General features: G+C 44.1%; 1 protein-coding gene across 9 annotated transcripts in view; it reads right to left on the minus strand.

Annotated features, from left to right (window-relative positions):
• Positions 1-19069, minus strand: part of CSMD1 (CUB and Sushi multiple domains 1) — a 1678033-nt gene that overhangs the window by 232206 nt on the left and 1426758 nt on the right. For all 9 annotated transcript variants that reach the window (XM_053286225.1, XM_053286224.1, XM_053286226.1 and 6 more), the window contains one exon: positions 6791-6907. In XM_053286225.1, the coding sequence (XP_053142200.1) occupies positions 6791-6907 (117 nt within the window). The remainder of the gene's footprint in view (positions 1-6790; positions 6908-19069) is intronic.

A 19069-nucleotide genomic window follows, 5' to 3' on the forward strand; every position in this document is an offset into this window, starting at 1 on the left:
AATGTTGAAAATATCCATCCACTTTCAGACAGAATTCAATGTAAATCTTCATTTGATAGAAAAGTAAATGCTAAGTATCATTTTCATATATCTATTAAAATGTAAGCTCAGCCATGGGGTTCCAAGCACATGTCAAAATGAAAAGCAATTTATATGGGGAAGTGCGAAAGAAGTGCCACAGCATCACTGTGATGCAGAGAAATTACACATCTACTTGAGAAAAAGGTGAGTAAAAACCATTTTATAACTCAGACTTCAGTGTTGTAAATATGTCTTACATATAAAACTCCAATAGCCTTTTATTGTAATTGCTATCTCAGGACACTAATAATTCTGAATGCTCAGTGATTTCTTATGCAAATACTCCAATGCTCCAGCCTTTTCCCCATGTCTTTTATACCCTCTGCAGCAGGCAGGAAAGAAAAAGAGAGTAACAAAATGCCGTCTGATCTGTAGGGAACTATAATGCGTTAGGTACTTTTTTTCATATTTTATCCTGAGTCTAAAGTCACCAAAAACCCACATACAGACAAAGAGTAATGCAATGTTCCCCATGATGCACAGTGGGGTTAGTGAAATAAGACAATAAATCATTGAAATGTGTTATCTGATCTAATTTAGTTAATTCCCTCATTGACAGCATTGCATTTATCTACTGTGAAATTGTGTTTATTCCATTCTCAAGGGGGGGAAAGAATTCTGATGTGTTCAAAAAGATGCTTATTTCTAAACTGGAACAAAAAATAAATAATTTCTGACATTTAAGTCATTTATAGTTTTTCCTACTTTTTCTCCCCAAATGAGATTTTTCTAAAAAAATAAAAAAAAAATCATTTTACAGGCAGAATGGAACAAAGAACTCTAAGTCTTGAGGCTACAGAAACTAGGTAAATTGGGCATGAGATTCTAGACAGACTGTCTGTGGGTCTCTCATCCACCTGTCCATTCAAGCATCAGCAATGCCAAGGTATAAAACACAAAGGTTCAAAGGGAAGTTTCCCACCCAGAAGATTTCTTCTAAGAGCACGGGCTCTAGCACTAACTTCCTAGCACTAAAAATGGATTAATTTGGCTGAGGAATTGTAGAGGATCCTAAGAGCTGTATATAGTCCACATAGCTTACATCTGGTATCACTGACCTACCCTAAGCATAGAAAATAAGGGATGAAGGATAGAAGGTGACAGTTAATGTTCTTGGACTGGCAGTGCTTACTACTATTATTCAAAAGTGGTTAAGAAGCAGCTGTCTAAAAAGATGCCACTTACCACCAGGTTGTATAGGGGTTTTGCTAACCTATCCATTTGGCACATGAGCAGAAGTCTCACATTCCTTTTTGAGCCCTAGATATCTGCTGTTTGGATGCAGCTATAGCATATCTGAGTTACCTTAAGTGGTGCAGCAAGGAAATGCTTGACTAACAAGCAGAAGATTGCCAGTTCGAATCTCCACTGGTACTATATTGGGCAGCAGTGGAAGATGCGTGGGAGCAGGCAATGGCAAACCCCTCCTGTATTCTACCAAAGAAAACCATAGGGCTCTGTGGGTGCCAGAAGTCGAAATCGACTTGACAGCACACTTTACCTTTACCTTATAGCATATCAAGCTCAATTTGCTTTAATCATAAAGAAGCATTCTATGCTCTAAGCACAATATTAAAGATGTTGTTATTGTTGAAATGTATATAACTATTTGAAATGTAAAATATATGTATAGAAATGTTAAGAGCTATTTTAGATGTGCTAAAGGGACAGGGCAGGGTTTCTTAACCTTGGGCTCCTAGATGTTGTTGGACTACAACTCCCATCATCTTCAGCCACAAAGGCCATATCTGGGGATGAATATCTAAGGCATGCACAATGAGATTTTGGACTTTGTTGTTGTTGTGGTGGTGGTGGTGGTTGTTAAAACTTTTATACCACCCTTCCAAAAGGCTCAGGGCGGTTTACACTAAAACACCATTAAAATCAGTTAATAATTAAAACAAAAATTATAAAATCATAAAACAATGATTACCAATTAAAAACATCATAAAACAACAATTAATTAATCAGAACAATTTAAAAACAAGTTTTAAAAAGCTGAGAAAGCCTGGTTGAAGAGATGTGTTTTCAGAAGTTTTTTAAAAACTGCCAGAGATGGGGAGGATCGTATCCTAGCAGGGAGCGCATTCCACAATCTGGGGGCAGCAGCCAAGAAGACCTGTCTCTGTGTAGCCACCAAACGAGTTGGCGGCAACTGGAGACAGACCTCCTCAAGTGACCTCAATGGGCGGAGGGGTTCGTAGCAAAGAAGACGCTCTCTTAAATACCCAGGGCCTAAGCTGTTTAGGGCTTTGTAAGTTATAACTAACACTTTGTATTTTGCCCGGAAACCTATTGGCTCCATCAACAGAGGAGTAATGTGGTCTCTCCGAGATGACCCAGAGACCAACCTGGCTGCCGCATTCTGAAACAACTGAAGTTTCCGGACTACATACAAAGGCAGCCCCACGTAGAGCGCATTACAGAAGTCCAGTCTGGAAGTTACCAACAAATGTACCACTGTTTTGAGGACACTGATCTCAAGAAACGGGCGCAGCTGTCGTATCAGCCGAAACTGAGAGAAAACACCCCTGGCCGCTGCCTCAACCTGAGAAACCAAGGAGAGACGTTGATCCAGAAGTACTCCCAGACTGCGAACCTGTTCCTTTTGGGGAAGTGTGACCCCGTCTAGAACAGGTAGATCAAAATTGTCTCTAGAGTTCTGACCCCGCACAATAAGTACTTCCGTCTTATCTGGATTCAGCTTCAGTTTATTCTCCCTCATCCAGCCCATTACTGCTTCCAGGCAGGCATTTAGGGAGGATATGCCAGCTCCTGAAGAAGTTGACATGGAGAAGTAGACCTGGGTGCCATCAGCGTACTGGTAACACCCAGCTCCAAATCCCCTGATGATCTCTCCCAACGGTTTCATGTAGATGTTAAAAAGCATTGGAGAAAGTACGGAGCCTTGAGGGACACCATACTTAAGCTCAGATTTTGAAGAGCAACAATCTCCAATCAACACCATCTGAAATCTATCCGAGAGGTAGGGGCAGAACCACTGCAAAGCAGTGCATCCTACCCCAACACCCTCAGACATTCCAGAAGGATACTATGGTCAATAGTATCGAAAGCCACCAAGAGATCCAAGAGGACCAACAGAGTCACACTTCCTCTGTCCATTGCCACTTGGAGATCATCCATCAGGCTGACCAAGGCAGTCTCCACCCCATAGCCCACCCAAAAACCAGTTTGAAGATAATCAAACAGATAGTCTAGATAATCAGTTTCCTCCAAGACCACCTGGAGCTAAGAGGCCACCACTCTCTCAATTACCTTGGCCAGCCATGGGAGGTTGGAAACAGGCCTATAATTGCTCAGCTCTGAGGGATCTAACGCAGGCTTCTTTAGAAGAGGTCTAATAATTGCCTCCTTCAGACAAGGAGGCATCCTGCCCTCCCTCATAGAAGCATATATGATTTCTACCAGGCTTCCTACAACAGCCTCCCTGCTAGATCGAACAAGCCATGTTGGACAAGGGTCAAGAGAACAAGTGGTAGTCCTCACCGCTCCAAGCAGCTTGTCCACATCATCAGGAGTCACAAACTGAAATTGATCCAGTCGAATCGTATAAGAGGAGTTTTTGGACACCTCCAGTTCAGACATCAAATTAATTGTGGAGTCTCCATCTAAGTCAGCCCGAATCCGAGAGACTTGGTCTGCGAAAAATTCATTAAACACATCACAGCGAGTAACTGATGCTTCCAAATTCTGGTTCAAGGGAGAGGGGGCAGATACTAGTCCCCTCACAACCCTGAACAACTCCGCTGGATGTGAACTCGCAGAGGCAATACGGGCAAAAAAGAACTGCTTCTTTGCCGCAAGTATAGCCTGAGCATAGATCTTTAAATGTGCTCAATGTTGTAATCTGTCGGATTCGAGTAGAGTCTTTCTCCACTTGCGCTCCAGTTGACTACCTTGCTGCTTCAGCCCCCGTAGATCTTCCGTATACCAAGGGGCCAATTTTGAAGCAGGTTGGAGGGGACACTTAGGAGCAATTGTGTCTACTTCCCTGGTGAGCAAGTTGTTCCAATTCTCAACCAGGGCATCAACAGGATCACTAGAAGAGACAACACTGAATCCCTCTAAGGCTTCTTGGAATCCTACCGGATCCATTAACCTCTTCGGGCAGACCATTCTAATAGGCCCCTCACCCCTGCGGAGGTGGGAAGCGGTTGTAAGTCCAAGCTTAACCAGATGGTGGTCCGTCCATGACAACCGGGAGATCATAGGAGTCCCCACCCACGGACCACCCTGATCAGAGTAAAAGACCAAATCAAGTGTGTGACCTGCAATATGCATCAATCCAGAGACCGCTGGGGATAGGCCCATAGTTGTCATGGCCGCTATGAACTCCTGAGCTGCCCCGGACAAATTGGTCCCGAAATGAACTTTGAATTCCCCCAGCACCAAAAGCCTGAGAGTTTAAGCAAGAGACACCCTTCCATGCCACACTGCAAACTGTTTTTGAACCCTCACTTCACCCTGATTTGTCAAGTGGCATGGGAGAAGTTGCACCTGTCAGGCCATGAGACATAAAAGTGCCATGCTACTCCCACAAGGGATAGCATGGCACAGCACACAGAACCTTGGAGAATTCTGAAGAAACAAGCTGATCTAACAGAATCCCAGCACCAGCCGAGCCCTTTTAGGTCCTGGTCCTGACTAGCCCACCCAGGCACCCCTCTTCCTCTGTTGCAGAGTTAAAGGGGCTCTTGGTCCTGGAGTCGAGCACTTCATCGTCTCTCTCAGCCACATCTTTCCCGATGCTTTCCCTGTATCAGTGCATAGGCACTGAAAGGCAAGCGGCTCCTGGTATGTGTCAGTGTCTGCCCTCAGTGAGCTGAGCTGAGGAGGGGCTGCTGCTGGGGGTCCAAGTTAAGGTTCCTGGAATTCCTCACTGTTCATCGTTGCTGTTGGGGCCTTGGCTTGTACCTAAGAAACTGCTGGTAGTGAAGATTAGCCCTCAGAATCCAAATCCTGCCTGTTGCCCAAGGTCTGGGCAACGACAAAGGAAAGTAGTGTACTGCTATTTTGTGGGGACAGCAGCAGGTGTTAGTTCTCTTTTTTTCACAGATGAGGCCATGTTATTACAGGCAGCAATGAGAGGTGCAGGGATTTAAGTGCTAGCCTATTCCCAGTTTAATCTGGCCGCCGTTTTTGTTCACAGAATTCCCTTGAAATGATGCTACCTCATGATGTAGTATTATTCTAAGGACTTTAGTATATTAAATGAGCAACTGGATGAAGCTGGTTGTCGTGAAGACGTCTAATGCTTCCACTATCACTTCCAAAAGCACAACATAAAATGAAAACCAGAAGTTATGCAGCATAAGATGCAGCACAAAACTTTCCTTTTTAAAAAGGAAAAAGCACACCTACTACTATCACTAACCAGTGGAAAGATGCCCCCCTCACAAAATTATAAACACTATGAATGCTCACAAAATGATCAAGCGGCCTTCCTCCATCTTTGCTGTTTCAGAATGGATCCAGTTCAAGTCAGCACTAGTAATGATGGAGGACCGATTCAAATTATTTAAACTGCACAATTCATCCATCCATCCATCCATCCATCCATCCATCCATCCATCCATCCATTCATTCGATTTATATACCACCCTTCCAAAAATGGCTCAGGGCGGTTTACACAGAGAAATAATAAATAAATAAGATGGATCCCTGTCCCCAAAGGGCTCACAATCTAAAAAGAAACATAAGATAGACACCAGCTTTTAACAGTCACTGGAAGTACTGTGCTGGGGGTGGATAGGACCAGTTACTCTCCCCCTGCTAAACTAAAGAGAATCACCACATTAAAAGGTATCTCTTTGCCAAGTTAGCAGGGGTTGTCTTGACCATATACAGGAGTCATTTACCAGTACAGTTTATGAAAGGAGCACTGATATTGCTGGTTCTGCTTGGTTTAACACAGCGAACAAAATCAGATTAAAAGAAAGAGTTAGTGAACCTCTCATAGCAGAAACAATGAGGGGGCAGTTTTCATATTCTGACCCCATATGATAATGCAGGACTGAGCATGGTACACTGGGGGTGGGGTGGGGGAGATCTAGAATGTTGTGCTCTTGCTTCATTGCATGTGATGACTCTTGTTTGGGCAGTTTGCCTGAACCAGGCCACAGGTAGACTTCTGGCCACCAAAAAAAAAAAAAAAAAAAGGTGGTGGCGGTGGGGGGAGGTGGTTGCCAGAATGTCTTATTATCAGAATTTCTCAAAGCCTCTGAAGATTTGAGGAAAGTGGTTCATCACTGTCACCGGTTGAAAATGTGGTGAAGAAAACTGGAAGAACATTTAAGATAAAAACTCTGTCTGGAAGTTTGGATTTGGATTCCAGCCTTATGTTTTAACAGACAATACTAAATATATTTTGTCACAGATATGCAATAAATGAGCTAAAACTGGTGAATGATTATTGCCAGATGGTAACATATGTAATCAATTAAAGTTTATGACATTCTTCAATAACTGCTACGGTATTTGCTGTGGTTCACTATTTGCTGTGGTTCAGTCTATTCTGTTAACTGCCCTGGAGCAGGCAGACTCGTCTTGAGCATATACGGGAGTCATTTACCAGTACAGTTTATGAAAGGAGCACTGATATTGCTGGTTCTGCTTGGTTCAACACAGCGAACAAAATCAGATTAAAAGAAAGAGTTAGTGAACCTCTCATAGCAGAAACACAACTTACCAAATTCCTTAGGGACAGTAATTGAATATTGACACGTCTGCCCAGCAGTGTAATTATGAGGGTAATTTGGTGATAAAACCACTCCATCTGATCCAATATACTGGCCCCCACAAGGAGCTGGAAAAAAAGGGGGAGGAAGCATAACATATTTAACAGTGGAGAAAGTGTTATTGAATTGTAATCAAAGTAAGAATCTACCACATCTAAGTTGCCTGTATTTTGTAAGAATAAATTGGTTCTCAAAGTATTAGATGGATTCTGCAAAGTCCAAGACAGTATTTTTCATTGATATCCCCATTAATGATTGATCATAACTAAACTACTATCCAAGTCTTTTCCTATCATCCATCCATCCATCCATCACACCTGAAATGTGCATCTCTAAGAGGTGTACATAAGTAAAAATACAACATATAAAAACAATATCATTGTTATTAAAATTATGATATAAAACCAATTTAATTAATTTTAATTGGTTTTATATCATAGTTTTAATTAAAATGATGTTGTATTATATTTGTTGTATTTTTACTTATGTACACCTGATAAAACATAAAGCCTGATAAAACATGTGTGTCTTAATGGTCTTTTTAAAAACAGCCAGAGATGGAGACACTCTGTTTTTAACAGGTAGGGATGCCCACAAAACTGGATTTGCCAATTCGACTAGAATCTGGACCAGATTTGAACTAACCCAGCCTGGTTCATGTTTGCCCCGATTGAGCTAGACCCAGTTCAATCAGCTCAGAGCTCTACTGGTAAAGAGGAATCTGATGAGGATTCTCCTTTACCAGTAAAGGGGCAGGGGGACTGTCCTAAGGATAGAGGGGAAGGAAGGGAAGTGAGTAGCTACTTACAAGTGCTGCTGCTGCCGTCTGCAGTAACAGTGGCCATGGCGGGGATGCTCACTCCCACCCCTGTCAGTCTCCCCCAGAGTAGGCAGGGCCGGCAGCGGCTTCCTCGGCCCAATTCAGGCCTCTGCACTCATGTGGAGGTCATTTTAGTGACCTCTGTGCATGTTGCTAATCCCACAGACCAGTCTGACTTCCACATTCTGTACCAACTGTTTTTCCGGACTATGTAGAAAGGCAGCCCCACATAGAGTGTATTACAGTAGTCAGTCTTGGAGGTTACCAGCATATGTACCACTGCTTTAAGGTCATTTCCCTCTAGAAATGGCCATCGCTGACCTATCAGCCAAAGCTGATAAAAAACACTCCTGGCTATTGCCCTTACCAGGGAGACCAGAGAGAGTTTTGGATCTAGAAGCACTCCCAAGTTATGTACTTGTCTTTCTTGGGGAGTGTAACCCCATTCAGAACAGACAGATCTAAACCATCTCCCAAGTTCTGACCCCATCCCGCCAAAGTCAGTATCTCCACCTTATTTGGATTCAATTTCAGTTTGTTATCCATCATCCAGCCCATTTCTGCCTCCAGGCAGGCATTTAGGGAAATTATGACAATACCTGATGAAGTTGATATGGAGAACTAGATTTGGGTGTCATCAGCATATTGATAACACCCTGCACCAGATCTCCTGATGATCTCTCCCAGTGGTTTTATGTAGATCAGTATGGAGCCTTGTGGAACTCCATACATTAACTCCTACTTTGCAGAGCATAGGTCTCCAGGTGATACCATCTGCAATCTGCCAGAGAGGTAGGAACAGAACAACTGAAAAACAGTGCCACTCAATCCCAACTCCCTCAGGTGACCCAGAAGGATACCATGGATATCAAAGCTGCCGAGGGATCCAAAAGGATCAACACTCCAATTGGAGATAATCCATCAGGCCAACCAAGGCAGTCTCAATCCCACAGCCCGGCCAAAAGCCGGTATGAAATGAGTCTAGATAATCTGTTTCCTCCAAGACTGCCTGGAGCTGAAAGACCACCACTCTCTGAATCCCCTTGCCCAACCATGCAAAATTGGAGACAGGTCTATAATTGGCTACCTCTGATGGATCCAGTGCAGGTTTATTAAAGTAAGGTCTAATGATAGCCTCCTTAAGGCAAGGAGGCACCCTGCCCTGCCTCAGAGAAGCATTTAAAATTACCAGACCCTCTCTGATAGTACTATTGGCAGATGAAATGAGCCAAGTTGGGCAAAGGTCAAAAGAACAAGTGGTAGGTCATGAGGAAGCAGCTTGTCCACATCCTCAGGAGTCAACTGAAAATGATCCAATCTCACCCAATAAGAGGAGGTGCTGGACACTTCCCTAGTAGACTCTGAAATGAATGTGGAATCCAGTTTGTTTCAAAGTTGAGATATATATTTTTTAAAGTCATTAAAAATGTCACAGCGGATGATCAAAGATTCCAAATTAGAGCTCAAGGGGAAGGGGGCATCTATTAGTCCCCTCATTGCCCTAGAAAACTCCACTGGATGTGAACATGCAAAAAAAATGTGGACAGAAAACAACCCCTATTTTGCCATCTGTATTGCCAGAGCATAAATATTGAAATGTGCTCTGTGGTCTCATCTATCAAATTAACCTCAAGTTTTTCTCCACTTGTGCTCTAGTTGCTTGCCACTTCAGCTCCCATAATTACTCTGAATGTCATGGTAGGGTTGTGCATGGAACTGGCTGGCTCGGTTTGGTTCGAGGCCAGACCGGCCTTGAACTCAACAGAGCCAGTTCAGTTTGGCACCCCCTCGAACTCCCCCCCGCCGGTTTGGTTAAGTCTGGGGGGGGGGGTTCATGAGCTTCATTTTGGAATTTTTTAAACCTTTTACTCCCCTCAGGGGAATTCCTGGAGGGGGGTGTCCGTGGAGGTTCCCCTTCCCCCTGCTGGCCTTCCTCATACCCCCCTCAGCCAGTTCGGCCGGTCTTTGGTCAGTTTTTGGCCTTCACCCGGCAGCCTGGCGGCCATTATGGAGGCCGCGCACCTGCACACATGGCCTCCATAATGCCCGCCGGGTGAAGGCTAAAAACCGGACGAAGAGTGCCCAAACGGGTGAGTGGGGGCACGATGAAGGCCTCTGGGAGAAGGGGAAACCTCCATGGACCCCTCCCCCACCACCTCCAGGAACTCCCCAGAGGGGAGTAAAGGTATTGTTTTTGTACAAGTTTAAACTTGCGAACATCGAGGGATGTTGGGTCTGGGGTCAGTTCAAACAGGGGGTGGTTTGGTTCAACTCCAAATGGTCAAACCAAACTGGTTCGAAGTCGAACCAGTTCAGCATCAAACCTGTTTGCACACCCTTATGCCACGGTGCTAATTATGAAGCAGGTTGGAGAGGACGCTTAGGAGCAACTGTGTCAACTGCTCTAGTGAGTTTATTATTCCATGTTTCCACCAGAGTATTGATAGAATCATCAGCAGAGCCAATGCCAAACCTTCCCAAGTCTTCTTGGAATCCTACTGTATCCAATAACCTTCTTGGGCAGACCAGCCTAATTGGTCGTTCACCCCTGCAGCGGTAGATTGTGGCTGCAAATCCTTCCTTACCCCGATGGTGGTCCATCCATGACAATGGGGAAATATCAGAAGACCCCACTCATGGAACACCACCCTGATCAGAGCAAAAGACCAAATTGACTGTGTGACCAGCATCATGTGTTGTTCCCAAGACCACTTGAGATAGGCCCATAGTCATGGCCACGATAAACTACTGAGCTGCTCCAGACCACCTGGTCACAAAGTGAACATTGAAGTCCCCCACTACCAACAGTCTGGATGACTCTGGTGCCAACTCCACAACCAGATCCGTCAGCTCAGTTAGGAACTCTGTTGGACAGCGAGGTGATTGATACACCAACAGAAGTCCCAGTCTATAATGGGTCCCTAGGCTTAGGTACACACATTCAGTATAGGCCAATTGCCTGACAGGGATCTTAGTAAGTGAGATGGTATCCTTGTAGACTACAGCCACACCACTTTCCTGCCCACCTGCTCCACCACAGAGTATCCAACTGGAAGAAGCTGGGACCAGACTGGACCACTAGTCTTTCCCGAGACCATATAACACCAGGTCTCGACGGCTCCTCCATCCACAATCAAGTCATGAATGATCTCAGATTTATTTTGGACTGAACTGGCATTACAAAATAGCAAGGTGAAATTCTGTGGGTGATGGGCATTTCTCCCAAAGATCAATGAGCTGGCAAGCCAGCTGGAAGGAGAAACAGCTATTAAGTTTCTACTTTCCCTTCTCCTGTAGCGGCCTGCTGACCTACCGATGCTGTATCCCCACCACCACTGGAATAGCCACCACGGAGTCACACACACACATACACCCCATCTGACTCTGTTATTAGCCTCTGAAGACCCCATATTAACAGGGTAAAATCAACTAAGGAGAACATCTATCACTGATTTTGCCCACTGAGGTTTCTGGAGCCAGAGTTGGGAGTGGCAAGTCTGTCAAGTTCTGGATAATGACTTTGTGGTTCTGACTGTAGTTTGATAATGAGACTCTAGGAGCACTCTGTGACTGTTTGTAGTACTTAAATAAATGGTCCCTTCTCCCTCCTTGCTTGACTTTTTTTCTCCCTCTACTGAGGCAGCAGCAAGGTGGCAAGGAATCTTGCCTGGGCACACAAAGTGGGTAAAGTGGCAAATGGACTTGGGAAAGAATATGAGAGAGCAGTGAGGTCACAAGGGCTTTGCAAGGGCACAGAAGGACTGTCTTTGAACATGAACCTTCTACATCAGAGATATACTGCCCATGAATATGACGGCTCCACTTAGTCAGGGATGCATAAGAGCTACTGGGAACTTCTCTTTCCCACAGTGCCCAAACAGATCTTGCTTCCCCCAAAGCCTGCAAATTCAGTCATCCAGATATGTTTGGTTTAAGATGAGAGTTCAGTTTTCACTGATTCTCTAAACATGTGGAAACTGCAGGTTAAGTGCTCATCTTAATTTCTGCACCATATAAAATGTAAAGACTTTGTACAATCTTGTATATTATGCTGCTTTAGCAATAAGGCTCATGCAGTCACACCTTTACTAATGAGTAGACACCAACCCTCACCTCTCTCTCTCTCTCTCTCTCTCTCTCTCTCTCTCTCTCTCTCTCTCTCTCACACACACACACACACACTTACAAATAAACCCCATGTCCTTACTGTGGAGCTGAAAGGCCAAGGCAAATTGTGGGTGTGTCTGACTACATGTCCCTTCATCCGCTTTAACCAGCCTACCTGGGCTTACCAGGTCTGGTCTCAGAGCAAGGACAGAGAGGGGATTGAACGTCACCCTGTGCCTCCTCCATCCCAAGTTGCTTGTTCTTTGTATCGACCCCTCTCCAGGGGGCCTCCGATACTCACCACTAGCCAGCCTCTCATCCCTGGCTGGCTAATTATATGCCTCCTCACAGGTATGCATCACCCACTCCCAATTATGGGACCAATGCCCTTCTTTATTCCCTGTAATTGTTTATCCCTTACAGCTGCTGTCAATGCCTCCTCCTCTCCTCCTTCCTCAGGCCCCCTCCCTTTGGGAGACGCGCTGCCGATGTCATCCTCGCGTGCCTCCCATATGGCCCTTTCAGGGCCCCAGCCATCCTCTGTCAGCTCCACAGCTGAAGCCTTGGCCTGCTGCGGGTGATGGAGAACCACTGGAACTGAGTCCCTGCCCATTGGCAGGTCCTTCCTCCGCTTCTCCCCAGCTGCAGCCTGTCCCTACCACCTCGGACCGCCTTGCCACTCTGACCTTGGAGATAAGGACAGCCGGCTATGCCCAACAGGGTGCATAAAGCCTCATTTGCAATGCCAGCATAATATAGCGGACTGCACAAAATCTTTAGAGCTTATATGGCATGGAAGTTATGGTTGGCAACTTAATTAAAAGCATGTGTGAGATTCTAAAGCCTCTAACACACGTTCACACAAAAACACTTTACAGAATGAGAAAGCACAGTTATGCAGCTCTATGTTCCCATCACCACTGGGAATGGACAGTAGAATGAAGATATCACATTCCTCCTGCATGACAGTTTATCACTGGATTATTGGAGGTTCTGTATCTCATGAAGCCCTATCAGATTTTGAACACTTTGGCTAGAATGTATCTTGAGTTCAAGACTGGAGAGTTTAAGCTGACATTTTTCACATTTCCTCAGTCCCTCTCTCCCTCCAAACTCTATTTGCCTATGGAAACTATAAACGAGGAAATAGACCAAAAGAGACTCAAATGCTGAAATGGATCACTGCTCCCTCAGGACTGCTTTGTGTTCATCTTGGGAAAAATGATGAGCAAAACAAATGAGTCCTGCTTGATGCATTTTAGCATTCATTCCAAAATGAATGCATACTACTAACAAAAACTGTGTGTTAAATTAATGGGAAACAAAGCAAACAAAATACTACATTCCAAACTAACTTATGAATGAATTAGCAATTTAGAAAAGGCTATTATTGTGAAAAACTGCACATTTCCCTTTGTGGGTGAATGCTTTTAATATGCTGATGACACATAAAAAAGGCAAAAATACAACACTAGACTTGCACATTGCTAATTGGAAGCAACAAAATCATTTTAATCTTCGATAACGGCAAGTTTAGAAAGATCTAAAACTTTGGGAATCTTGTGACCCCAAGAATCTCGGGCTTTATGACTTGGATTCCAAATTGTACAAATGCCTTCTTTGGTTCTTTGTCAAGAACAGAACAAAGAAGGCTTGCTTCTGCTCTTATGCACATTTAAGGCACTTTTGCTTGCTGAAGAGTGGGTGTTCTTTTCCCCTTCTTACCTCAGCCCCCTGTGCCACATGCTAACCTGTTCTGAAAATTCCACAACTCTCAGGAGCAGGTTTTCAGAGTGTGCAAGGCAGTGCAGAAGAAAGAGGGAGAAAGGAAAGCCGATTGAGTTCTATTCCAGCAGCATAATGGAAATTAGGATCTTAGTCACTATGTCTAGCAGAAGTGCACATTCTAGGAACATAGGAAGCTGTCATATATTGAGTCAGACCATTGGTCTAAATGCAACCAAACCATGAATATCCACTAAAATAATTATGTCATTATAACCTTGTGTGGGTGAATAATTCAATGAAATGACTGTAGCTGAGCAGAATTACACTTAGGCAATTGTTCCTTATTTCCATATCACCTTAAGTCATGTGCAACATTAAGTTCAATGCAGGTACAATCTGTGTAGAGTGTATGCAGTACAGATATGTACAAAAGCATAGTTATTCACATATTGTGTTCAATGTAAGCACAGTGGTACACTTTCTATCTTTACTCTGTAAATTAGAGGGTCTATATCCAAGTTCAAGCCACCTAATGGCACAGCGGGAAAATGGCTTGACTACCAAGCCAGAGGTTGCAGCAGTGATATAGGAAGATGCTGAAAGGCATCATCTCATACTGCGTGGGAGGAGGCAATGGTAAACCCCTCCTGTATTCTACCAAAGATAACTACAGCGCTCTGTGGTCGCCAGAAGTCGACACTGACTGGACGACACACTTTACCTTTATATCCAAGTTCACTTTTAAAAGGAGTGCATGTCCAGTCATTTACTCAAAAACATGTACATGTATACAAACACCTGAATGTACGTACAACATAGTGTCAGAATAGTGCTTATGGCTTCCAGTAATAGAAACCATGTAGGATTTCCCACCAAAACAAGTTAAATAAAAGAAAGAGCAATAGAGGTGGTCCAATTTCCAAACAGCAAGAGGGGAGGCAATCTCTCATCACTGAGGGGGAAAATGTTGCCTGGCATGGTGTGTAACCCTCTGTCCCTGGAAGGATTGTGTCTGAAGGCTGTGTGCGTGCACAAGAAGCCTTCTGTGTCCCGGTGCTGAAGATTTCTATGTGCAGCCAAGCAGGCACGGAGAGGGAAGGCGGCAGGGTGTGTGTGTGATTGTCTAATCTCTCCACTCCCTCCAAAAGTATTTTACGCTAATGTTAAAACTGTTCCTGAGGTTCACACAGCACTTAGGGACAGATTTCTATTAGTATAAAGGGTGTTTGGAGGCAGCGGAGAAATGCTAAAATCACCCCACCTTCCCTCTCCGTGCCTGCTTGGCTGTGCATAGAAATCTTCAGCACCAGGACACAGAAGGCTTCTTGTGCTGGGACACAGCCTTCAGACACAATCCTTCCAGTGATGGAGGGCTACATATCATGCTCATCATTGACATTGTGATGAACACCCAGAAGTACAAGCCTGAAGAGAGTTTAATATATCTGTGAAGTATGATTAATTAACAAGAATCTTTATAGCAGTGCTATATCAAAAAACATTTCCAACAGTCTTGTAAGACAGGAGAATGTTATTATACCCATGCTACCGAGAGCTAAGGCTGAATGACTGTGATTTGTCGAAGAGCACTCAGGATTTGAATTGTGACTTCTGGTTCATAGTATACACATATAAATCATTATCCTACACCAGCCTTCTATTTAAAAATAGAACAATTTTTTAAAACACCATTATAGTGCTTATTATGGTAGATATTATTCTAAGTAGCATGTGGAAATGATTATTCTCCTACAAACTTCAGTGGCCAGATAGTAGAAGATGGTCAGATTCCTTGTTAACATTCAGATAAAGTCCAAAGTATTTTAGAAATGGAATGAAGGTTGCCAGGTCACAACCTAGATATTCCTTTTTGCCTTGAAAATTTCTTGATGAAGCAGGACACAGGCAGCCACAGCTTTTTCCATCTGTTTCATTTCTGGTCCTTATGTCCCATTTCCCTTTCTCAGATGCCACAGCAAACAGAACTCCAGGTTTTCTGCATAATGCAAATCTTTGGATGCAAACCACAAATCTATTGGGTTGGTTCTGACGCGGCAACCCTAAATAGAATACAGTTTTCCATGTAAACAAATGAACATGGAGTCTCAAGAGAATTGTTTCCAAGAGGAAAGTTATTTAGATAATTTCCAGCATGAATAACAAACAGATTCTTTAAGAAGGAATATCATTATCAGTCCTATTCCTCACCTATTCTCCCCACTTAGCATTTGTGTGTGTGTATCTGCATGCATGTATGTGTGCGTGTATGTGTGCAGAAGAACATAAGAACATATGAACAGCCCTGCTGGATCGGGCCCAAGGTCCATCTAGTCCAGCATCCTGTTTCACACAGTGACCCACCAGATGCCACTGGAAGCCTACAGCAGAAGTTGAGGGCATGCCCTCTCTTCTGCTGTTACTCCCCTGCAACTGGTATTCAGAGGCATCCTGCCCTCTGACTAGTAGCCATTGATAGACCTCTGCTCCATGAAGTTATCCAAGCCCCTCTTAATCTTAATTCTGGAGAGGGTATATGGTCAGTATCCTCCGCCATGAAGACAGATGCAAAGAACTCATTCAGCTTCTCTGCAATCTCCTTATCCTCCTTAATAAATCCTTCCACACCCTCACTGTCTAAGGCTCCAACCACCTCCCTAGCAGGTTTTCAACTTCTGAGAAATTAAAAGAAGCTTTTGTTATTCCCCTTGACACTTCTAGCTATATGCTCCTCAAACTTTCTCTTTACATCCCTAATTGTGTCCTTGCATTTCTTTTGCCAGAATATATGTTCCTTCCTGGGCAGGACTTCCATTATCTGAAGGAAGTCTTCTTCCCTGTTATAGCTTCCCTGACTCTACTTGTTATGCACGCTGGCATCCTCCTGAACTTGGTGGTACCTTTCCTCCTTCTTGGTATAAATTCCAACTGTGCTTCTAGTACTGTGGTTTAAAATAAGTTCCATGCTTTCTGGAGTGATTTGACCCTCCTGACTTTCCCTTTCAACTTCCTCTTTACCAGTCCCCTCATTTTTGAGAAGTTTCCTCTTCTGAAGTCCAACACATCTGTGTTGGACTTCCTTGACAATCCTCCACTCACATATATGCTGAATTGGATCACACTATGGTCACTGCTAGCCAATGGTTCTGTAACTCTGACATCTCACACCAAGTCCTGGGCACCACTCAGGATTAAATCCAAAGTCACCATCCCTCTGGTTGGTTCCACAACTAACTATTCTAAGGCACAGTCATTTAGCGCATCCAGATATGTGGACTCTCTGTCATTATCTGAATGTGAATGTGCCCAATCTATGTAAGGGTAGTTGAAGTCACCCTTTATTACTGCCCTGTCTCTCTTTGACGCCTCTCTTGTTTGTTTCTCAAGTTCCAGTTCACTCTCAGCGCTTTTGATACAGAGGGCAAAAGCATGACCCTAGTAACACATTTCCTTCTAGTCATCGTAATGTTACCCATAATGATTCTGTGGGGTACTCTGGTCCACCTAGGTTTTCTAGTTTATTGGAATCTATCCCATCTGATATACAGCACCACTCTTCCCCCAACTCTCCCCTCCCTGTCCCTTTTATAGAGCTTATATCCAGGAATAATTGTGTCCCACTGGCTCTCACCATTCCACCAGGTTTCTGTTACACTTACTATATCTGTTTTCATTAGTAACCAAGTACTCCAGCTCACCCATCTTGGCTCGGAGGCTTCTGGCATTGGCATATAAGCACCTATACGCTGGGTCCCTCACCTGGCGTTGTCGTGTGCTATCTCCCTTACCATCATTTGATCTATTTGGCAAGCTGTCCTGTGTTTCCTTCTGCTTAACTCCTGGCTCTGCTCTGTCCCCTTCTGGTTTATATGAAACATGTTCACCCTCACACCTTAGGGGATTTTGCTGACCGAAGCAGATACCACCCTGTTCCTGCTGGACATTTTACAAGCTGCTCTGTGACCTTCTTGGTTTTTAGCACCAGCAGTCTGGTTCCATTTTGGTTCAAGTGGAGCCCATCCCTTTTGTACAGGCTTCGCTTTCCTCAAAATCTATCCCAGTGCCTAACGGACATCACCATCTCTCAGCCATACATTGAGACCCCTCAGCTCCACCTGTCTGGCTGTCCCTGTACATGGAATAGGTTGCATTTCAGAGAATGCCACCCTGGGGGTCCTGGACTTCAGTATGCTACCTAGCAGCATAAATCTGGCTAACAGGACCTCCCGACTGCATTTCCCAACATTGTTGGTGCCAACGTGCACCACGACAGCTGACTCCTCCCCAGCACTGCCTAAAACCCTACCTAGATGCAGTGTGACATCTGCAACCTTCGCACCAGGCAAGCAAGTAACCATGTGGTCTACACCCGGGTCACAGACCCATCTCTCTATGCCCCCAATTACTGAATCACCCACTACTAAGAATCACCCACTACTCCACCCTCTGGAGGAGTATCCTCTTTGTGAGAGGATATGGGCACATCACCACAGGAAGGGGTCCCTGCTAAGGGAGTGTAACTAAAAGGCAGTTTCCCAGCCTCACAATGAACCCATAGTTTGCACAAATTATCTGAAGCACGTAGATGGCTATTTTCCTCTATTCAATCCCTTGAAGCTAACGAATGGTTGTACTTATTTCTACCTGCCTTACAGCTCTTTGGAGCTTTGTCTATATTCCATTCTCCCATTTTAAAAATAAATAAAAAGAAAGAAAAAGTAAGATGCTGTATGCATGTACTTACATTTTAAGATGAGTCTCCCCCCCCCCCAGTTTAGTTCAGAATTTATTATTTTTTATACTTAAAAATAAATTTTAAAGATTTCATGCATCTGGAAATCTTTCATTTCTTATTTATCACTTGTTTATTAAGTTTCATTATGACATCAACTTTCAGGGTACTTTACAGGTAACAGCAAGAACACAAGTCACTATGCCAAGGAGGCAACAGAGAGAAAGGGACAAAAATGGAGGAAAGGCTGAACAGGGGAATAAAACATATTTACTTCAGCTATACTGTACATACTTAAGGTTTCATTTCAGTAGGTGACCAAGTGGTTGTGCCAAAAAAGTCACAGACCTGGGTTTTAAGGAGAAATTTGAGGAAATAAAGAGAAATGGTGTTTAAATATAGAGTTTGAGGAGCATATGGGTTGAGCAAGGGAAAACAGCAAGTTGTTTAAAGGGACAGAAGCCTTCTGTAGGGCTGAAGCTGGAGAGCTGAAGGTGACCAGCAGGAATATATTTGGATATGAGCAGGGGTGTAGCTAGGTGAGAGGGGGCCCGTGTTCACCCTCTCTCCAGTGGCGCCTTGGAATGAGGGAGATAATGAAGAAGATAGGGAGGGGTGGATCTGGGGGGCCCTCAGGAGCTGGGGGGCCTGGGTTCTTTGAACCCATCCACTCAATTATAGATAAAGTAAAGTGTGCCGTTGTGTCAATGTTGACTCCTGGTGACCACAGAACCCTGTAGCTGTCTTTGCTAGAATGCAGGAGGGGTTTACTATTGCCATCTCCTGCACAGTATGAGATTATGCCTTTCAGCATCTTCTTATATCGCTGCTGCCCAATATAGGTGT

Source organism: Hemicordylus capensis, chromosome 1 (genome assembly GCF_027244095.1).
Source record: "Hemicordylus capensis ecotype Gifberg chromosome 1, rHemCap1.1.pri, whole genome shotgun sequence".
In the NCBI taxonomy this organism is placed as follows: domain Eukaryota; kingdom Metazoa; phylum Chordata; class Lepidosauria; order Squamata; family Cordylidae; genus Hemicordylus; species Hemicordylus capensis.